This window comes from Heliangelus exortis, chromosome 11 (assembly GCF_036169615.1).
Source record: "Heliangelus exortis chromosome 11, bHelExo1.hap1, whole genome shotgun sequence".
NCBI classification, from domain to species: Eukaryota; Metazoa; Chordata; class Aves; order Apodiformes; family Trochilidae; genus Heliangelus; species Heliangelus exortis.
This window is the reverse complement of record NC_092432.1, coordinates 18181159-18200530: the sequence shown is the minus strand read 5'-3', so window position 1 is coordinate 18200530 and position 19372 is coordinate 18181159. Positions and strand designations below refer to the sequence as shown.

Genomic DNA, 19372 nt, shown 5'->3' with positions numbered 1-19372 from the left:
GGTCAACAGAATTCAAGTGATACTGTTCTACTGCAGTGATGTTTTGTTTCCACTCTTACACAAAAGAGTTCACAGGTTGCACAGTAGAGAAGTCAGGCCCTCTCCATCTGAACTAAGATGTTATTCCTAGCTTTAAGCAAGTTTTGCTTACGTACAAATCACTGCTCTGCATGAGTTCAATCAAGTCCATGAAAAGAACATCCCGATTTCTCTCGCAGAATCCATCCATATCATAAGATACCTGGGCCAAGGTGGAAATTGATTGTTTGTGGTAAGTTGAGAACCCAATAATTAAAGAAAATTTAAATTCTGTCCTCATCAGTAGCTATTCTGAACTTTTAGGTTAGTCTGGTGTAAGTCAAAAGAGACTACAATGATCACTGAATACTTGCATCTATTATTAGTTAACTCTTTCACAACAAACATCAAGGAATTTTATCCTTATATTTAAAGTCAGTGAAAAGGACTGTTACAGAGCTAGTGAATGGAATCTGACACAAATTAATTTAATACTGAATTTTACTGGAGAAATTTTTTGCATAAAAAGGTTTTCTGCTGTTATTAACTATTACGACAGGAAATCATTAATAGTTTGTGAAATACACCCAAAGAAGACAGATCTGTACATTTTATTCCCAGTTTTATTGGTATATCATCATCTAAGGATCATTTTTATATCTGAATTCTTCGTATTTATTGCTGCTGTAACCAACAATTAAGATTAGAATTAATATAAGGCTATTTATGACATTTACACTAAATTCTAGTTAGCATGTCTGATAGCAGCAAGGCCCAAACTCATCTCTCCTACAAAAGGGACACAATGTTAGGGTGTATTTGTTCTAAGCCCCCTGTCTCCTGAGAGAGTCTGGCTGCTCAGCATCAGAACAGCTCTCTACAGGGCTTCCCCCTTCCTTTCTTTAGGATTATGTTATGCAGAATTCAGAGATGACTTCCCACAATACCTTTCCAGCATAATGGTGAATGATAAATCCCTGGTTCCAGCTGTTGAAATGTTCATGAGTCCCAATCTGCATCTGGAGTTTCTGAAGCAGTGTTTGGTCAGCTCCTTCTCCCACTGCATGCATTGTGGCACACACATCATCTAAAATGCTCATAATCCCTGGGGGATTCTAATGCATTGGGGAAGAATAAGAAAAACAACCAAAGAAGTGAGGGGGGTGGAAATATGATGCTAGTTTTTCCCCTGCAGCAGAGGATTACCTTTACTGCAAAAACTCCAGGGCACAGTCACAGAAGGAAGAATTCCTCCCAGTCAGTGCACTTCAAATTAAAGATTTATTCTCATACAAGCATTGAAATAGTTTGAAGAGACATCACTTTGTGTAATCATAGTGACAAGGGGCAAATGATGGGGAAAACAATGATGGCTGTTAAAAAAAACCAAAACAGAACAAAAACCCCAAAACACCCAAAATCTGCTTTATTTTTAGTTCCTTCACAAAGAAGTCTTTTTTCTCATTTCACGAAAAAATTAACCCATGTCTGATGTAATTTCTTAAACTCAAATGCTGTAGTTTGACAAACTTAGAGCTTAATGTCTAAGATTCCAACAGAAATCTTATCCTCTTCCTGGTTACAATGAAAACAGGAGGGCAAAAACCAGAGAGGGCAAAATCTGATGCTCACTACAGCACTCAAACTACTGTTAAAGTTACCTAGCTTACATGAGGACAAAGAACTAGCTGCAGAACAGCCTACTTCTGTCCTAAAGGACAACTCAACATTTGTTGTCACTCCAAAGCAGAACAAATTTTAAACTGCAGAACATTCTGCGGAGCAAAGACACAAAATTTATTTTACCTACATCACTTCCCAATACTTCCTCTTCACTTGTTTCTGCTTAATTTGAGACAGTACCTCAAAGGAAGTTTGCACTGTAGCTTCCCCAGACTGAAATACATCTCCCAGGGACACAGAGAGCTTCATCTGGGTATAGTAGAGTATGCTATGAAGTTAATGATAAATTTAGGTGGGTAAAATTTTGATTTTGATCATTGTGGTTTTTTTTGTCAGACATCAATCATGCTATCTTATGGTTCTCTTTTTGGTTGTTATCTTAGATAACATAGAGCTCTTATAAGGCATGTTATGTAAGATTTATATATAGGCTTGGTATGACTCAGTAACTGAACAACAGTATTTGCATTTTTCCTATGAACATTCTTTACAGCAATGCAGTTGACCAAATATTTTAGTGAAAAATCTTGTTCTGTCTGTTCTGAATACTTACCACTTTGTTCTCTATAAGGTCACACACTATTTTGTTGTTAAAGTAATCTATTGGTGTCCATCTGATTCCTTCTTGCACATATTCTTCCTGTTAAGTAAAAAAAAAAAAAAAGAAAAGAAAGATGCAAATATTTCTTTGCACCATGGAACTAACACTAGATTTACAAGGCACCCCACATTCAACACTGCACTGCTCACATGCAGAAAGACTTGTCACATGTGTGACTGAGGTGGGAGAGAGGATCCAAGTGATAAGTTAAATCTAACTCTCCACTGCCTAAGAGATGAATCCGAATCCTCTGTTCTCTCCACATGTTGTTTTGTCATTCACAGACCTTGAGCAGTTACTGAGAAGAACAGGAATATTTGTTTAGTGCCAAAGCAATTCGGAAATGGTAACAAAGTGGCTTTTGTAGTATCTTGACAGAGCACCCAAGCCATCCAAATCCTATCTATTTTAAAAGGGAAGATTCTGACAGGAACAACACACTTAGAAACGCTAAAAATCCTCATACTAAAATTCTATTAAATTGACCCACTCAGTTGCATACATATACAAGTTCTGCTAGACACTTAGCAGGTTGTGTGCTCAACTGCAGTGATCAGTTACTTTTATAAAAAGGCAATTGTGCATCTGCCTTCTTGAAAACATTGTCCAAAAGTCGGTGCCAGGCCTGAGCTCATGCTGAGCACAATGCTTCTGTCTCAGCTGCATTCTGTCTGCCCTCCCATGCAGAAGCAGATATTCATGTGAAGTGAGATTTGGCAGCAAGGCTGTGAGCACAGAACTGCAAATACTTTCAGAAGTGTTTTTTGCATTTGTTTCAGGAACCTACTTCATTCGTATACTTTAAAAAGAAAAAAAAAGCCAGCGTGTAGAGGACATCTAAGAAAAGTATTCCCATTTAACTGTGTGTCATGTCCAATTAAAGCACAGGGCTGAACCCAAGCTTGTGTTTTCCATTCCTGACAGTGAGTCAGAATTTGCAGCAAGTCTGGGCAGAGTCATATGACTGCATCAGTACAGTGTATGAGGGACTCTGTTAGAGAACAAACGTTTGTAGCTGATGTGGGTTACAGTTTTAGTGTTAGCCAACAGCAAAGATTTTTTTCTTTGTCTTGCTTAACAAGGCAAATTTTATTGGTAGCAGATGATGAAATCTCTTTTTTTCCACCACTTGAAAAAGCAATAGTTATTAACTCGAGATACTAAATGTCTGGTTACCTGTTCTGCCTTCAGTGTCAGTTCAATAAAAATCTGCTGTAGTTTTTCATTAACGAAGTTGATGCAGAACTGTTCAAAACCATTTTTCTACAGAAAAGGAAAGAATTAAAAAATTAGTCTTGTGGTTTATATACAAAAATTCTTAGCTTTTACACAGGCAATAAGCTTCAAAGACACACTGCCAATGATGGATGGGTTGCTGACTTTATAGACATTCTGTGTAATCTCAGATCTTTCTTTTGATGACCCAATTTCTTTGAAGTTTCTTCAATACTTCATGTTTATTAAGTGAGACATTACCAGTGAGAACTCAATGTCCAGGAAGTTGGGTTGGGGATTTTGGCCACAGGACTTTTTTTTTTTTTTCTGGTTTGGATCTTGTACCTTCTATGCATATGCATAACATATATATATGTGTGAGTTATAAATGTTATCTATATATTTATACATACATATGTATGTTTTATATTTACATATGTATGTTATGCATTTGTGTGTGTTTGTGTGTGTATATCACTAACAAAAACTCTCACAGCTCAGATAAGATCCAATGCAGAGTATTGGATTGCCTTACCTGGAATATTTCAAAGCCATAAATATCAAGGACACCAATGTTATACTCTTCATGGTCCTTCTCCATAGCTTTATTAATAGACTAATGAAACAAAAACAAAATGTAAAACAAAGTGTAGCTAATATATTTAAAAGAGATTAATACTCTTAAATATTTATATGAAAAGATTGGTTTCTTTAAAAAGAACTTATTTGAATAGAAAGCAAATATATGTAATAGGGTATTTTATTTTCATTTTTTTAATTATTGACAGTTAGGAAATTAACAGTGTATTATCCTGTCTTCCAGGTTCGTGAGGCTTTGGATCTGGTGTTTGTAATAATCTTTCCCCTTTGGTGTTAACTGCCTCAGTTGAAAAAAACAAAAAAGCAGCCAACAGAATAAGAACAGCTTTAAGTCTAATATTTGATTCCTTTTGCAGATCTTATCATGAATCTTTTCACCTATTTCTGAATTTCCCCACTTTGCAGTGTCAGTGCTGGTACAGGCACATAGTGGGGAATTACAGGGCAGCCATGATGAGAAACACCTCTGAGACCCAAGCAGTGTCACCACTTCTGCTTCATCTGTCCAGCATCTGTGCCAAAGGTAAGGATTCTCCCTCACAAATCCAGCCCAGGGTCTCATTCTGAACAACAGAATATTGTAGCATGGAGAATGGAGTTCAGCTGGCTGTTCACATGCCCCAACACTGTGATGCTGGAGGGGTTCTTTGTGGGAGAGTGAGGTAAGAGAGCAGGGGACCATAACTCACTAACTCTGCTCTTCTGAAAACTCTCCAGTATGTGCTCAGTGTAGCTCAAAATGCTCAAGTGTTACTAGGAAGTAAGACTCAGAGTAAGTGTGGATGCAAGACAAGAGGGCACAAGAGGTCTCAAGTTGTGCCAGGGGAGGTTTAGGTTGGACATTAGAAAGAATTTCTTTCTGGAGAGGGTGATCAGCCATTGGAATGGGCTGCCCAGGGAAGGGGTGGATTCTCCATCCCTGGAGATATTTCAAAAGAGCCTGGATGTGGCACTCAGTGCCATGGGCTGGGAACTGCAGTGGGAGTGGATCAAGGGTTGGACTTGATGATCTCTGAGGTCCCTTCCAACCCAGCCCATTCTATGATTCTATTCTATGATGCTGACAAGAAGGAGATGTCAGAATATCACGTGGGACAGTTGTGGCAGGAGAGTGAGCAGATACAGTGCTGCAAGCACAGCTCGTTTGCTTCAAAGGAAGTGTAGTGTTTGTCATATAATCAGCACCTTGGATTTGAGTTCTGATCACTGATCACTGCACTGCTCTGAGCCACTACTAAATCTTAGGCAAAGAAATGTACTGGGTGAAAGAAATGACACATATATATATATATATATATAATGTCATATATAATGACATAATAGACATGCAAAGTACTGCAAGGAACATTCCTAGTGTACTTGTAGTTGTTTTGATACTTTCAATAGAGTCAAGCAAATCCAACTTACATCCACCAAGTAATCAAAAACACGGGAATGAAGGGCCTTGGCCAGTGCATCCCTGGTGTAGCAGGCTTGTTCCACGTTTAGTGTGACATTAATGGACTCAGATTTGCCTCCCCACTTGCTGTCCATCTGTCTGCTGGTCAGTTTTTCCTTCAGACGGTCCTGGTTAATTCCCAGGAGAAAAGCAGGGAAAGCCAGAACTGCAAGAAAAATCAGAGTTGCTGGTTTATGACTGGAAATTATGACTGGACTGATAATGAAGGAAAAAGGATTATCTGTATCTCTAATAACAATCAGCAATAATGATTGGGGCATGCAGCTTAAAAAGAGGAGCAACTTATGTCTTCAATATTTCCCTAAACTCAAAGGATATTTTCAACTTTTTATTTACATGGATTTCAATTAAGATAAACCACCCTGCAGTAAAACAGTCAGCTATTTCTGTACCTTCAGTTCTTCAAACATGTAAGCTGGCTTAGGTCATAATTTTGAACGATGTGGTTCAAAGAAATCACTCTTGGAGATGGAAATGAAACAGAGAGCTCATTAAATAAAATTGACACTATTGACATTTCTTTGTAAAAACATGGAATATGTTATCTGCTTCCTAATATTGTTTCCCTTTCTTCTAAGATAGGATATTGCAAAAAGTTTTAATTTGCCTTGCCATTTATTTGGTTTTGGTTTCTCAATCCCTTTTTTTCTGGAAATATTTTGCAAATTCTGCTTTCCTTTCTTTAGAAGTAAAGCAGAAAAATACATCTGTGCAGTAAGTGTCTAGTCTGTAGCACAAGCCTAGCATTCTGTGCACTCTTAGCACATGGTGCAGATGTTAGCTGCAGGTGTCATCCACCTTAATGAACAGAAAAGAAGAAAAGCACATGGAAACAGCTCCCAGAGGCAGCTCCTGGAGGTGGTATTGCACCTCTGTTAAGCCATATAATCCTCTAACAGTGTTTCCTCCATGTTTCATTGTTTTCAGAACTATTTTACTGGTGTGAGGAGGATGTAAAATAATCACCAGGCAGCCACTTGTGCTTTACACATCTGTTATGTCACAGCACGATTTTATTAAACCTTTCAGTACATTAATCCCAAAGTATTTTTAAAACTGCAACTAACCTCCAGCTTTCTGAGATCTGATATATTACATTAGCAAGCTTCTTAATTTTACCCTAGGGTAAAATTAACCTAACACAACTAACCAAAGCTTTGTCACTGGCAACATCTCTGCTAACTCTCTGAGAACTCACATTGAAGAGCACATGAAAAGGTCTAAATCACATGCTTTAAAATGGAAAAGAATGTAGGAAATTACATATGAAATATGCTTACATATACTGCAGAGATGCCAGAATAAGTATTCAGGCAACACTACTGTAAGAATACATGAAGATAGTATAATGGTACAAACCACCATGCACACCTCAGAAACCTTCCCTTCACAGTGCTGGAGTTTTATTGCTGTAAAGGAAGAAGAGCTGGACATGACAATATGTAACTTCACATTCCTAAGTTGCCCAATAACTTTCCCTATTTAGGGACCATAGAATTATTGTGTAGATAGTACTATGAAGCAGGATATGTATGTAATTGAAAAAAATTATCCTCAAAAGGGTAATCAATAGCATTCTGTGGAATAGTTTTAAATACAGTCTATGAAGAAAACTTGAAAAAGCCTAGGTTCACTTCATTGGTTTTCAGAAAGTGTAAAACAGTATTTTTAATACAATGCCAGTGTAAAGATAGATGGTCTAAACTGTTTTCTGCATCCAGGGGAATAGTATTTGGCATGATTTACAATATGGAAGATTTAGGGAAAAAAAAAAACCCACATTTTTTTCCAGCTTCTTATATAATAAAGCACTGTAACAGATAATAATCACTGGAAGTTTTAAATTACTGTGTGTCTCATATCTGTCAAGAATGGTATGTATAGATCTGAATCTGTCTCAGAGTAAGAAACTAGAGGCTCTGGTGTCCTGAAGAATGCCCTTTGAATGTTTTCCTGCAGTTGGGTATATAATAACAAGAACAACACTGACTAAATTCTTAAAGTTTTTTACAATTTCAGACTTCTGCAAAGCATGACTTATCAGAGGTCTTTCATTGTGTTTTATCTTCTTGTGTCTATCCAGACCATAAATGCTTTACTATTTAGTTGGCTAGGACAAAAGGTAAACTGGAGGGAGGGTTAACAGAAAGAGAAATGAACACAACTTCCCTTTTCATAATGCAGAAATTGTATTACACATTTCTATTTCTTCTCTGTCTTCCTTAAAATGCAGTATTGTTTATGAGTACGTTCTGAATCCATCCTAACTGCTAATTTTTCTACATATTATTCATACACAACTTCTGTATTTACTTCCCAGTGAGCAAGAGAAATATGGTGTGTGTACATGGCTCATTACAGAACTACATTCACATTTACCAATTTGTTTTCAACTCATGTCTTTTCAGTTTGTTACTTTTTGATGCAAGACACTCTGTATCTATCTCATCTGGCAATTAAATGCCTTGGTTTCATTGGAAGATTTAATGCTGTGATTTAAATGGAAGTACAGTTGCTCATTTGGAAAAGTAAGGCCTACAAAAAATTCTATACTTTTCCTTGGATGTATAAAATGCCACAAAATACTTCAGGTTCAAAATGCTTCAGGTTCACTTAATATTCTCTCAAATTAAGAAATTAAGGTTAAAAATTGGTAATTTTTATTTCCCAATTATAAATTTTCCAACCAGAACAATTCCTTTCAACACGTTGCTGATGTGGGCCCAGCTGATAGGGTAGAGCAGCATGAGGTGAAGTATGGCAGGACAGTGCATTGTGGATAAAGAAATACTTACACAGTAGAGGTACCTAATGAGGTAGGGGTTGAGAAATCTGAGACAGAACATAACTTTAGTGTGTATATCCTGCATTTAAGTTACATTCTGAATTTTTGTTTTGAAGGCACCTTTTCTGGAGGCACATACATGTACACATGTATGATGTGTGTATGCATGATATGTGTGTACATAAAAATACACAGGTGTTTTTACAGACACGTGCTGATGCACCAAAAGGAGCAGAGTTCAAGTTTGTTTAAAAGCATTTCTCACAATTTATATTATTTCATACTCAAATGCTGGAAAAAGATTTCTTAAATTCAAAATGCAAAACTGCCCTCCGGTTTAGATGGTGACATTGTACAAGATAAAAACAGGGGCCTCAGCACTGCTGTGTTTGGAAGAGAATTTAAATTAGCAGCCTCACACTGTCAGAAACAATGCAGTGTGTTTGGATAAGGAACTCAGACTGCAGTTCACCTTATGCCATCTGGGTTTCAGCCCACTGCTAATCCTGTGACAGTTTCCAGAAGTACTTACACTCCTCACTCTCCACTGCTGCATAGTTGCCAACTTCTTTGAAGCTTATATTTCCCAAATGTAGTATTCCTGCCACTATCTGCAGCACCAAGGCCTGCTCCTCTGCAAAGATCCCAATCACACTCATTGCATGCTGGGAAGAAAAAAAAAAAAAAAAATCAGTCAAAGAATCTGTTCAGTGACTCTTGTTATAGAAATCCTTTTGAAATTTTGATGTTACAAATTTGAAGTTTTCAAAATATTTCAAAAACCTAAGGCAACCAAATTTTGTTACAGCTTGCACTGAAGTTTCAACAGTACCAATGTCCTACCTGCATCAGCATTTTTATACTTTTAAAATAAAATACAGAAGCATCTACACCATTTAGAAGACATGTTAGCAAATGAAATTCTGGAAAAATTAAAGTTACTAAAGAACAAGCACCTGCTTGCTTCATTGCAGAATAGTATGAACTTTAGAGACAACATTTTTTTCTTTCTACACAGACAGTTTAGTCACTGAGAACAAGAACTGTGAATTTGTACTGAGTGACTCTAAAAATCAGCACAGTCTCTCTGTCCCAGGCTGTAAATTTCAGCAACTTACTAGAAAATAATCCAAAACAACACTGGGTTTTGGAGTCTTGAGCAGATGGTAATTACAGAGCATCTCCTCAACTGACTGATTTTCTAAAATACCAAATTAGCTAGAATGCAACAGTAGCAAATTTTGTTAGGCTTTTATATATACTACATGTATAGGTAAGATGTGTTAATATGTTTGTTTTAAAAAGTAAATTTGTAGTAACAAGAGACCTACAAGATGTCACACACTGAACTGGCAACTCTCTGAGTCCCCTTCTCCAGCCTTTCAGTTGCATTGTTTTAAATAGACATGGAAGATCAGTGAACACCAAGAATTCAGCTAAAACTCGGGGATCTTTTATACTTTCCTCTAATGGAAGTTCCTCCCTGTAATGGCATTTTCATATTTTTCATACTGCAATTAAAATTCATTAAATTTGCACCCTTCTGAAAAAGAACAAACAGAAAACACTGCCCTTCTTTGAAAAGTATCTCCCTTTTCTATTCTCAGGATTCTTAGGCTGCAACATGGGATCTCTCCAGGGTAAGAGACCTCCTTCTCAGGGTTAAATATAATTAAAGTAAGTTACATCTACATTAATTTCTCATTTCTACATCATTAATGGGCAGTGAAATGAATATACAGCCACCACTCTGCAAATCACAGAGTAAAAAACTCACCAGTGTTTCTTGGAAATCTGATTTGTCATTAATGTCATCGACTTTGTAGGATCCAGAGAGACTCAGGTAGTAATAGTAGTCCATACTGGTAATGCCAAGGCTGCTTTTTTGTTCTGAGGAGGCCCCTTCAATTAGCTGCAGATTAAAAATCCCCAAATTAGGCATCACACAAGCATCTTCAGCAGAGATGAGGCAGATAAAAAACAGGTGACTGAACCTGACATTACTGGCAGAGATGTGGATAGTGGTGTTCCAGGTATGTGTCCTTACTGTGTTTCATTTTAACCCTGAAGACCAAAATTCTCATTCCCACTCCTATGAATGGTTTAGTTCTAACTTACACACCTTATAAAAAGCAAAACCTGTGACTGACTTCAATGCCTTCCATTGTTCTTACCTCATAAAGATAAGGCTCTGCAATCTATTATCTAAATCTTCAGGAGGAAGATGTTGTCCATGCCTACTGAAAGGCAGGCAGGGTTGGAAGAACATACTAAGAAAGCATTATTTGTAACTCTAACTGTGAGGCCAAGTGTCCTTTATTACCACTGTGGCATATGTTAAGCAAGTTTTTAAGGGCTCCAATACAATGTTGATTTGAAACATGGCTCAAGTCACATCCCTTTGCAAAATTTAGGCTAACAGGGGCAAGAATAAATAACAGCAAAGTGAAAAGGTTCCTCTACTCTCTGTGATGCCTGGAGAGACCTCTCAGACCTATGTACAGACCACTGTGCACAGACATGGCTCAACTAAGAAGGAATGAACTAACCTCAGACAAAAGAAGAGTCAAAACCCCATCCTCTTTTAACTCCTGTGGCAAAAAGCCTCTCCAAGCCACAGAGAAAAATATGCACTACAGTGCAAACTGTTCATATACCTCAGAAGAGGAGAATGCACAGCCTTGTGAAACACTGAAGGAGTGAGAATATTCGCTTGGAGGATGCCACAAAGAGATATTAACCTAAATGTCCTAGAAAACTTAACCGGAAAACAAACCTATTTTACAGCTGTGCCATGGAATTCCAGAACAAAACGTATTATTATATGGCCCAGTTTAAAAATAATTCTGCTGGAAAAGTTTTTCATTTTCTTTTATATTCTACTGGATTTTTCCATTTGGGACTTCACAGTGCATTTCCAGGCAAGGCCTTTGAAATGCTGAAATACTTTTGCTCTGGAGCCAGACAGCAGCTAGGTAGGTCTGCTTTAGATGGTGTCTTAACATGCTGTCAGGGTTCTCACTGATATCCAGACTACATGCTCAGTAATCTCACTGTGTTGAGAATGCATTTGCAATGAAAAGAAAAAGCTGGTCCTGGTTATTTTGAGGAACTCAGAAAGGACCTACACACTTCTGACCTGATAAAAAATGTGAAAACTCCTCTCTCCAGGATTCCTCATAACAACTCGAGATTTTTCCAGTAGGAAGTTGGAGATTTTCCCTCCATCTGGTTCTCCACCTGGACTGAACTGGATTTCAAAGTATTTCCCCTACAACAAATAATTAAAGCTGTTGAGTGATTAGTAAATACAGATGTGAAGTCATGCACTTGTGCCATATCTCAGGGAAGGTTATCAGGATATTCAACTTTGGATGTCGTGACACAGCTTCCCCAAGTTATACCCAAAGCTTAGATTCTTGAACTACTGCATTTCTTTCTTTCTATGTTCACACAGTGGTAGACTCAGGATAATATGTTATGTGTTAATGCAAATTGTAGAGAGAAAGCAGTGGCTTCCTTTCACTGCTGAGACTCTTCCATAGCATAAAGAAAACCATAAGGTTCACCTATATGGGAAGTAAAATTAACAGCTATATGAGCAAATAGCAAACATAGTATTCTGTTTAGAAGGAAGGTGAAGATAAAAATTATCTTTTTATTTCATGGGGCATTAATTGCATTAACACACACATTGGCTGAGGAACAAAGCTTAAATTTGTAAAGCCTATGTGTAAATTTAAAAAACAGAACCTATAGTACATTGTCTACCCAAGAGCCATTTCACAATACTATCTTGCATACGTTACAATGACAGACTGATAATAATTCCTATTTTCTCTACATATTAGTAAAGGCATTTCTCATCAAATAACTCTAAGAAATAGATTAAACCATCCTTAAAAAGCTATCAGTCATATCTTTTTTTAGAATATTATTGCATATATTTTACTGATCTGGAAAACTGGCCAGTTTGTTGGCTGAGAAGTCCTTTGCTTGCAGACTGAACATTTTATAAATAAATGTAAGCAATGCATACTGTAAGAGAAACAAACGTGCAACCTATAAAGAATAAATTGTAATCAGTTTATATTCCACTCCTGAATAGAAGCTGGAAGAATAATCTCTAGGGTAGAAGGACTTACAAATCTGCTGGAGTTGTTATTCCGTACAGTTTTTGCATTCCCAAAGGCCTCCAGTAAAGGGTTGGATTGTAGAATAATATCTTTAACATGCTAAAATTTTAGAAAACAGGAGAAACAGAGATTCAGAAATAGAACTTTCAGTTCTTACAGATTTTCTAGAACACCGTGACATTTAAATTATATACTAAACAAGCAAGAAACACTGCATCTGTAAGAAATCCTCTTGGCTCAGATAGGGAAAAGAATCTAATGATGGTATTTTTCAGAGCTTCTAGTTCCTATTTTTTTAAGAAACTGAACAAAATGCCTAGAGCTAAAAACTGGTCCTTCTGTTCACTGTTCTGCCAAGCAAAATAACCAATAAACTGATGTTTTCTTCCTTCATCTTCATTTTAAACAATGTCATTCTTACACGAACATTTAAACCTTTTTTGGGGTCTAGAACCACAACCAAAGAAGTCAGAGCAGCATGAAATTCAGGAATCTGCATGCTGCTGCTACCTAACTGCCCTAGAAAGCAATAAAATGAGTTACTGTTGTCCCTTTATCTGACCCCTGGAGTTGGAAAGTATGGCCAAGATACTAACTTTGGAACAAGCCTATTGCATGCTGGGTGGTTGAGACACCAACTGCATCAAGTGTCACTCTGCCATCACTAAAAATATTTCTTAGTTTTGTACAAAAAGATGGAAGAAAATACTTGCTTATGAAGTACGATTATATTTATTCAAAAAAACCCACAATGCATATTTTCTCTGAATTTCTTTCTTGGTTATTGAATTATTCTCTGCAGTGTTCTCAGTATCACTGCTGTTCAGAACTAAGCAGAAAGAACATTCTTAACATCAGAGACTGCAATGAAGCAAAAAATAACAGTAAGCACCCAAAAGGGGTGGACTAGTAAAAGCAGCTACTATCTCCCTACCACTGCCTGTCAGTCAGTGAATAACACTTTAATGTGCTTAAGGGAATTTTTACAGCTAAATGATTCAATTAGCTTTAGTTAATTGGTTTTGATAGATAAATGCAGTTAACAATAGTACAGTTATTAGCAAAAGCAACTATTAGTTGTTTCAGCTAGCTTCCAGATACTCTAATTTTGAATGTATAACCTGATAAAACCAGATCATGTTCCTGCTGTTGTCTCTCTGACATATGCAGGCAAATCAGAGATTTATGGAAGTAATAATAACATGAAAATCCAATTCAGTTTTCAATAGAATGCCAAGACAGAAGGGAATAAAACCACAAACCTACTAAAAGGAAATTGGTTGTTGTTCTTAATCTGATTAAGAACTGAAGTACCCCTTAGCTAAAAAAAAAAAAAAAAAAATACTTGTAGCTATAACTCAGCGTGAGCACTACAAGACTTTTAGCAGAGATTATTCTGGGTCTGCAGGTTTCCCTCCATGGCTCCCATCACACAGGCAGCCCAGCTGTCTGCAAGCAAGCAGTTCACTGTTCACTTCAGTTGTCTCTCTGCTGCTGAGGGCTTGTATGTACTTCTTACTGCTCACCCACAAGCTCCTTTGCAGCCTCTTGGCTGCCAGAAACTGCCAAGACAGACTCCTGCCCTTCAGCCTCTGAGGTAAATCTGTAACATATTTATGCTTCAGCATTACTGTGCATCAACTCACCTGTACTTTAGGGCCACCTCCTGAAATTTTGGAGATATAACTCATGATATATTTAGCAGCTACAGTCTTTCCAGCACCACTTTCCCCACTACAAATGAGGAAACACAAAAATGTACTTGTTAGTTTTCAAGTAAATCTAAAATGGAGCAATTGGAGGTTTATCTCATTCAACCAAGACTAGGGACGTTAACAATGAATAATAATAAACATACACCCTAGTTACATCAGGTAAGCTGGTAACATACAGACTGTGCCACAGTATTGTAGCAGAGTACTTGGGTATGTTTGTGAATAAATAACACTGAAGATGTCATCTTGCTTGGACACCAGAATACCTATGGGACTTCAAAGTCAGAAAACTAAAGTGAGAAATAAATACACTTGTAACAAGCTGCTCAAAGGAGAGAGTGTTAAGATTCCCATGTGTATTTAGTGGGATTTCAATTCTCAACACAAAAACTTATTTGAAATTCCGAGCTCTAAATACCACACCAGATACCTACTTCACTTCAGGAGTCTTTTGTTTTAGGTGTTCCTGAATAAAATAATGAGACATTATTAATCACATCCTGAATGATAGAAGAACCACCTTCCTGTTCCTATGTCTCTTGACACAGGGCACAAGAAAGCAGTCTTAATCTTCTGTATTTGCTTTCACAATTCCTTCCTTCCATTATAATATTCCACTTCAATGCTAAATAATGTTTACATCAGTAGATTTGCCTTCTTTCCAAGAGAGAAAGAAGACTGGTATGCCAAACAATCCAACCTCATCCTTTATGTCATGCCTTAAAGCTAACTTCATCTCAACAGAATTCCTCCAGACTTACATAAATCTTGGAGCAAACCAGCTTCAGCCTCAATGAATTTGCCCTGACCTGAACTACACAAATACAAAACACAACACACGGATGCTGGTTCAATGTTATAAAGATATCTGAAACATTATTTTTCTGGAGGGAAAATCTGTGCTATCTTTAAGCTCCTGAATACTTCCAGTGAATGTTGTTGATTATTCTATCCTGTGCCTGCTTGTTTCTGGACATGGATCAAATGCACGTCTCTTCCTGCAAAAATTTTGCCAGAGAAACATCAGCATGTCCTGCACAGGAAAAGGACTTGCTGAGAATGTCAACTCATAGCTGCTTATCAGCATGACTAATGGAGACATTTCCAAAGGTTTTATTCTGAAAAAGCTCCCCAGGCTGCTGAGCTGCAAATATCATTTTACGTCTTTAAAGATTCCCAGCAGTACAGAAATACTGAAAGTCTTTTTTTTTTTTTTTTTCTTTTCTTTTATTTCCCCAGAAAAGCTTCATGGTTTTCTCCTACTGCAATTTTACAGATGAAGCAGGAAACTTGAAAAGGTGGAAAAGTACTTCTTGATAATCTCATTTGTGAAGTTCAGACCATGATTTTTGTTATTCTGAGTCATCTTTTCCTAAGCAACAAGAAGAAAGCCTGAGTTGTTGGTACCTACTACATTTACAGGAACAGAGCTCACTGGATGATAAAGCATATTCAGAAGTTCAAATCAGCAGTGGTTTGATAATTAAAATAACATTTCTTCAAATTTTCTCACAGGTAAATTGTTCATCATGTTGTTAAACAAGACAGACAAACCAATCCAAACTGAATCATATTCTGTTTTCAACTGAATACAGAAGAGAACCTGGGGCCAAACAATGAATGGATTTGATCAAGTACTATTTATCATGCAATAAAGAGGTAATAGATTTCTATAAGATTTTCTTGGATGCATAAATTATCTTTCTCCTCCTTCTGTAAAAATTGAAGAGTGGCCTATATTTCTTACTCCACCATGTCTGCCACAGAAATGGACATGGAGGAATATGGTTCCATTTTACTGTTAAGTCTGTTTCTATATTAGTGGTCCTCTATATTAAATGAACTAGGCAGTAAGCCTGCCTTTCAGTCTGCTTTAGATTTATGGATGCATACACTTTTATTTTTCAGTTTTATGCTTTTATTGATCAGAAACCAGTGAAGTGCTCCAAGAAAACTAGAATGACACAGGATGATGCATTGTTTGTGAACCAAAGTATCTTTACGTGATGGAATGGTACCTTGCCCCCAGTAGAGCTCAATTGCAACAGGGAAATTGTGGCATTCCTGCCACATTAATATCATACAGAAGCTTTTCTACATATCTTACTGCTCTGCTGCTATTAAAACTATTTTAAGAACATGTAAGAGTAATTTTCTAGCTTGGTACTAGTAAGTATGCTGGAAGTACAGAGGTTTTTAAAGGCTGAAAAAAATTATAGTAATGCTTTAAAGTAAATGGACTGCAATAGCAACAATTTTCTCAGAGATGTTTGTTACTAAGAATAAAAACACCACATAGTCTCAATCACTCCCAAAAAAGATAATGCTTTGAAAGACACTGTTTTTTCTGCAATCATTTGCTACTTCAGAAAAGTGACATTTTGTTCTGCAAAGTGAGCACTTAGCTGAAATCAAAGTAGGATTACAAATGCAGAGGGAAAATTTTTTGCTCCTTCCTTCTCAGAGGAAATATAATCAGGGCTTAGAGAAGGAATATTCAGTACAGAGCCTCATCCTTCTCTCTACAGTTAATTTTCTGACTACCATTTAATACAGTAACCCTGGCTGTAGAGTAGTACAATACCTATCTACATTCCCAGGACAATGTAGAAATTTAAATAACAAATATTTATAAATAAGTCTTGGATCTACCAGTAAAGAACACTGAGTATATAAAATACCTTGATTTGTTTGGCTAAACTTTTTAGTTTGTTTACGTAGAAAATTTACTTTTTATAATTATGTTCACAGAAACCTCTGTAGCATAACTTCAGGGGAATATTTTTCCCTTCTGAATCAAAGCTTTCACCTAACTTCTCTTACTGTGTTGTTAGACTTATGTTTCCACCACTTCCTCATTAAAATCCAACCATTTATCCAGGTAGGCTCTATACAGACATTTTAGAACAGTCATTGGAGTCTTCTGGAAAGCTTGAGATACAGAAGCTGACTAGAAATCTCAAATTTTGAACTTAATAGACTTCAGACGTGTTCACTAAAACCAAGTCAGTTGGGGTGAGAAATGATCTTTCCATTAACATGTATTTGTAGTATTTAAAGCTTCTTGTCTTTCAAGTCATCATACAAAGCTTTACTGTACTTAAACATTGCCACAGAGATGTAAAATGTAACCTAAAATTACAAACAAGGTTTGAGAAATGGTTTTAAAGTAACTGCAACATCTCCTGGCTGAGATCACAGAAAGGAACTGAAAATAAAGTTCTCAACTATATAGAAAGGTAAAACCTTGAGAAGACTCTGAAGAAACTTATTTATTGCTACAGAATAGAAAAATACTAATCATAACCTCCACTCTCTTAATTAAAGGACAATAATAGTCCAGAAGGAATTCAAAGCCACAACAAACAATCCTTTGTAATTAAATTTTTTTTATTGGACAACTCCTTGTTGATTGGAAGGGCTGTGGTTTCAAGCACGGAAGAAATGCAAACAGTCTGCTGCAGCAGACATCTACGAGCTTGGCTCAAGAGAGGCTTCAATTAAATACAGGAAAACACAAACTTAATGAGAAATCAAGCTCCAGTGTAACCACGTTACTCACAGAGCAGACTTCTTCTGTCATTCTGCTCAGTGTATACAAAATGTAGGGAGATGACTGTGGGTGCTGCTCCCCCATCCCACCTGAGCACACACTCTGCACCTGCATCAGCCCAGCCACAGTCCAGCCCATGAATAACCTCACTGCTGACACTGTGACAGCCACTCCAAACTGCTTATGGCTCCTCAGCCATAATTAGACATGAGCACATCTAATTTTCTTAATGCATATGTATGCATACTGCAATTACTCTAGTAATGAACAGGCTTCCCTGGCCCTGGAAAGGTTGTTTTTTAACAGTATTTCTTTTTGAAATTAGTATTATCACATGAAAACTTTTTTTTTTTTTTTTTTTTTTGCTTGCTACCTCGTCAGCCTTTCAGAGAACTGTATTTTCTTTCAGATCTGCTTTCCTAGTTCATTCACTGACTTTCTGATGGGGATGAGCTGCTTCTATCAGTGTTTAAATGTATTGGTTGAACACATTTAAACATTGGTTGAATACAATTGGTTGAAACTCTAGAATAAAGTGTCCTGGCAAGAGGATGTATGTATGATACACACACATACAGGGTCCTGCCTACAGCAGTACACCTCAGAGACCTTCCCTTCACCTGCCCAGAAATCTATACCTAGTCTCCAGGAATGTATGTCCCCTCCCAGGTCCAGCATGTGCCCAGCCCCATGCTGTAGGAAGACACAGGTCTGCACCAATGTATTTCCCCACATCCTTGGGTCTCTGCTCCTGAGACCCCACGTGCATCAAAAGGCAGACCCAGGCTTTTTGATCTGACTGTGTATCAATCCAGTCTACACTTTATTTCTTAACTTCTCTCTTTGCAAACCTTTCTGTAAGAGGGAAATTTGCTGCCTTGAGGGGGGAAAAGAAGGAAGAACCTGGGGTTGTTTCTTCTAGCTTCTGGGTTCTGCTTCTTCTTCTTCTGGGTTTGTTTCTGTTCTAGCTTGCTCTGTTCCTTATGTTCCACCAGGGACCTCCAGAGAAGTCACTCTAAATTCAGACTAGTTGTGAGGTGGAGAAGCAAACAGGCACCTCATAACAACCATATCATTATCATGCATTTACCACACAGTTTTTTATGGCAAAAACTATGGTTCACTGAAACACAAAGGTTCCATTTAGAACTGCTTAGGTTCAGCAGACATCTGTGGAACTGCAGACAGAAAGATACCTCCATTTTTTGAGAATCACTATAGAGTTTAGCAACAGAAATGGTCTGGTACCAGGCATGAAGTGAGATAAAACATTTGTTTCACCCAAGAGCTGCAGCCTCTTGGGAGCTCCCAGTCCAGCAGCTATTTCAGTGCCTTCTGGTCTATGAAATAAAATATAAGCTACCAAATTCCAAACTTCAAGAAACTTGATTCTTAAGCCAGCTCCAGTTTTAGAAATACAGATAACATTAAAATCAGAAAACACAGCATGTATCAAAACACTTTAAATGAAATATTGTCAAAAGGATTAAAATACCCACCAACAAAGTCAATTTTGTGAATGGCTGAGATGCTCAATTTCATAAAAATAATTTCTGCGGGTCCCCAAAAAATCAAATACCCTCCTGAAAACTACTACCTGTAAGCCT

At 37.2% G+C, this 19372-nt stretch overlaps 1 protein-coding gene across 4 annotated transcripts in view; it reads right to left on the bottom strand.

The window, feature by feature from the left end:
- The window catches only part of MYO1E (myosin IE), a 236796-nt gene that overhangs the window by 30518 nt on the left and 186906 nt on the right, over positions 1-19372 (bottom strand). For all 4 annotated transcript variants that reach the window (XM_071755036.1, XM_071755040.1, XM_071755039.1 and 1 more), the window contains 11 exons: positions 14144-14231; positions 12507-12596; positions 11501-11632; positions 10139-10273; positions 8894-9026; positions 5525-5721; positions 4053-4133; positions 3479-3565; positions 2255-2341; positions 966-1133; positions 156-241 (listed from right to left, as the gene is read on the bottom strand). In XM_071755036.1, the coding sequence (XP_071611137.1) occupies positions 156-241; positions 966-1133; positions 2255-2341; positions 3479-3565; positions 4053-4133; positions 5525-5721; positions 8894-9026; positions 10139-10273; positions 11501-11632; positions 12507-12596; positions 14144-14231 (1284 nt within the window). The remainder of the gene's footprint in view (positions 1-155; positions 242-965; positions 1134-2254; positions 2342-3478; positions 3566-4052; positions 4134-5524; positions 5722-8893; positions 9027-10138; positions 10274-11500; positions 11633-12506; positions 12597-14143; positions 14232-19372) is intronic.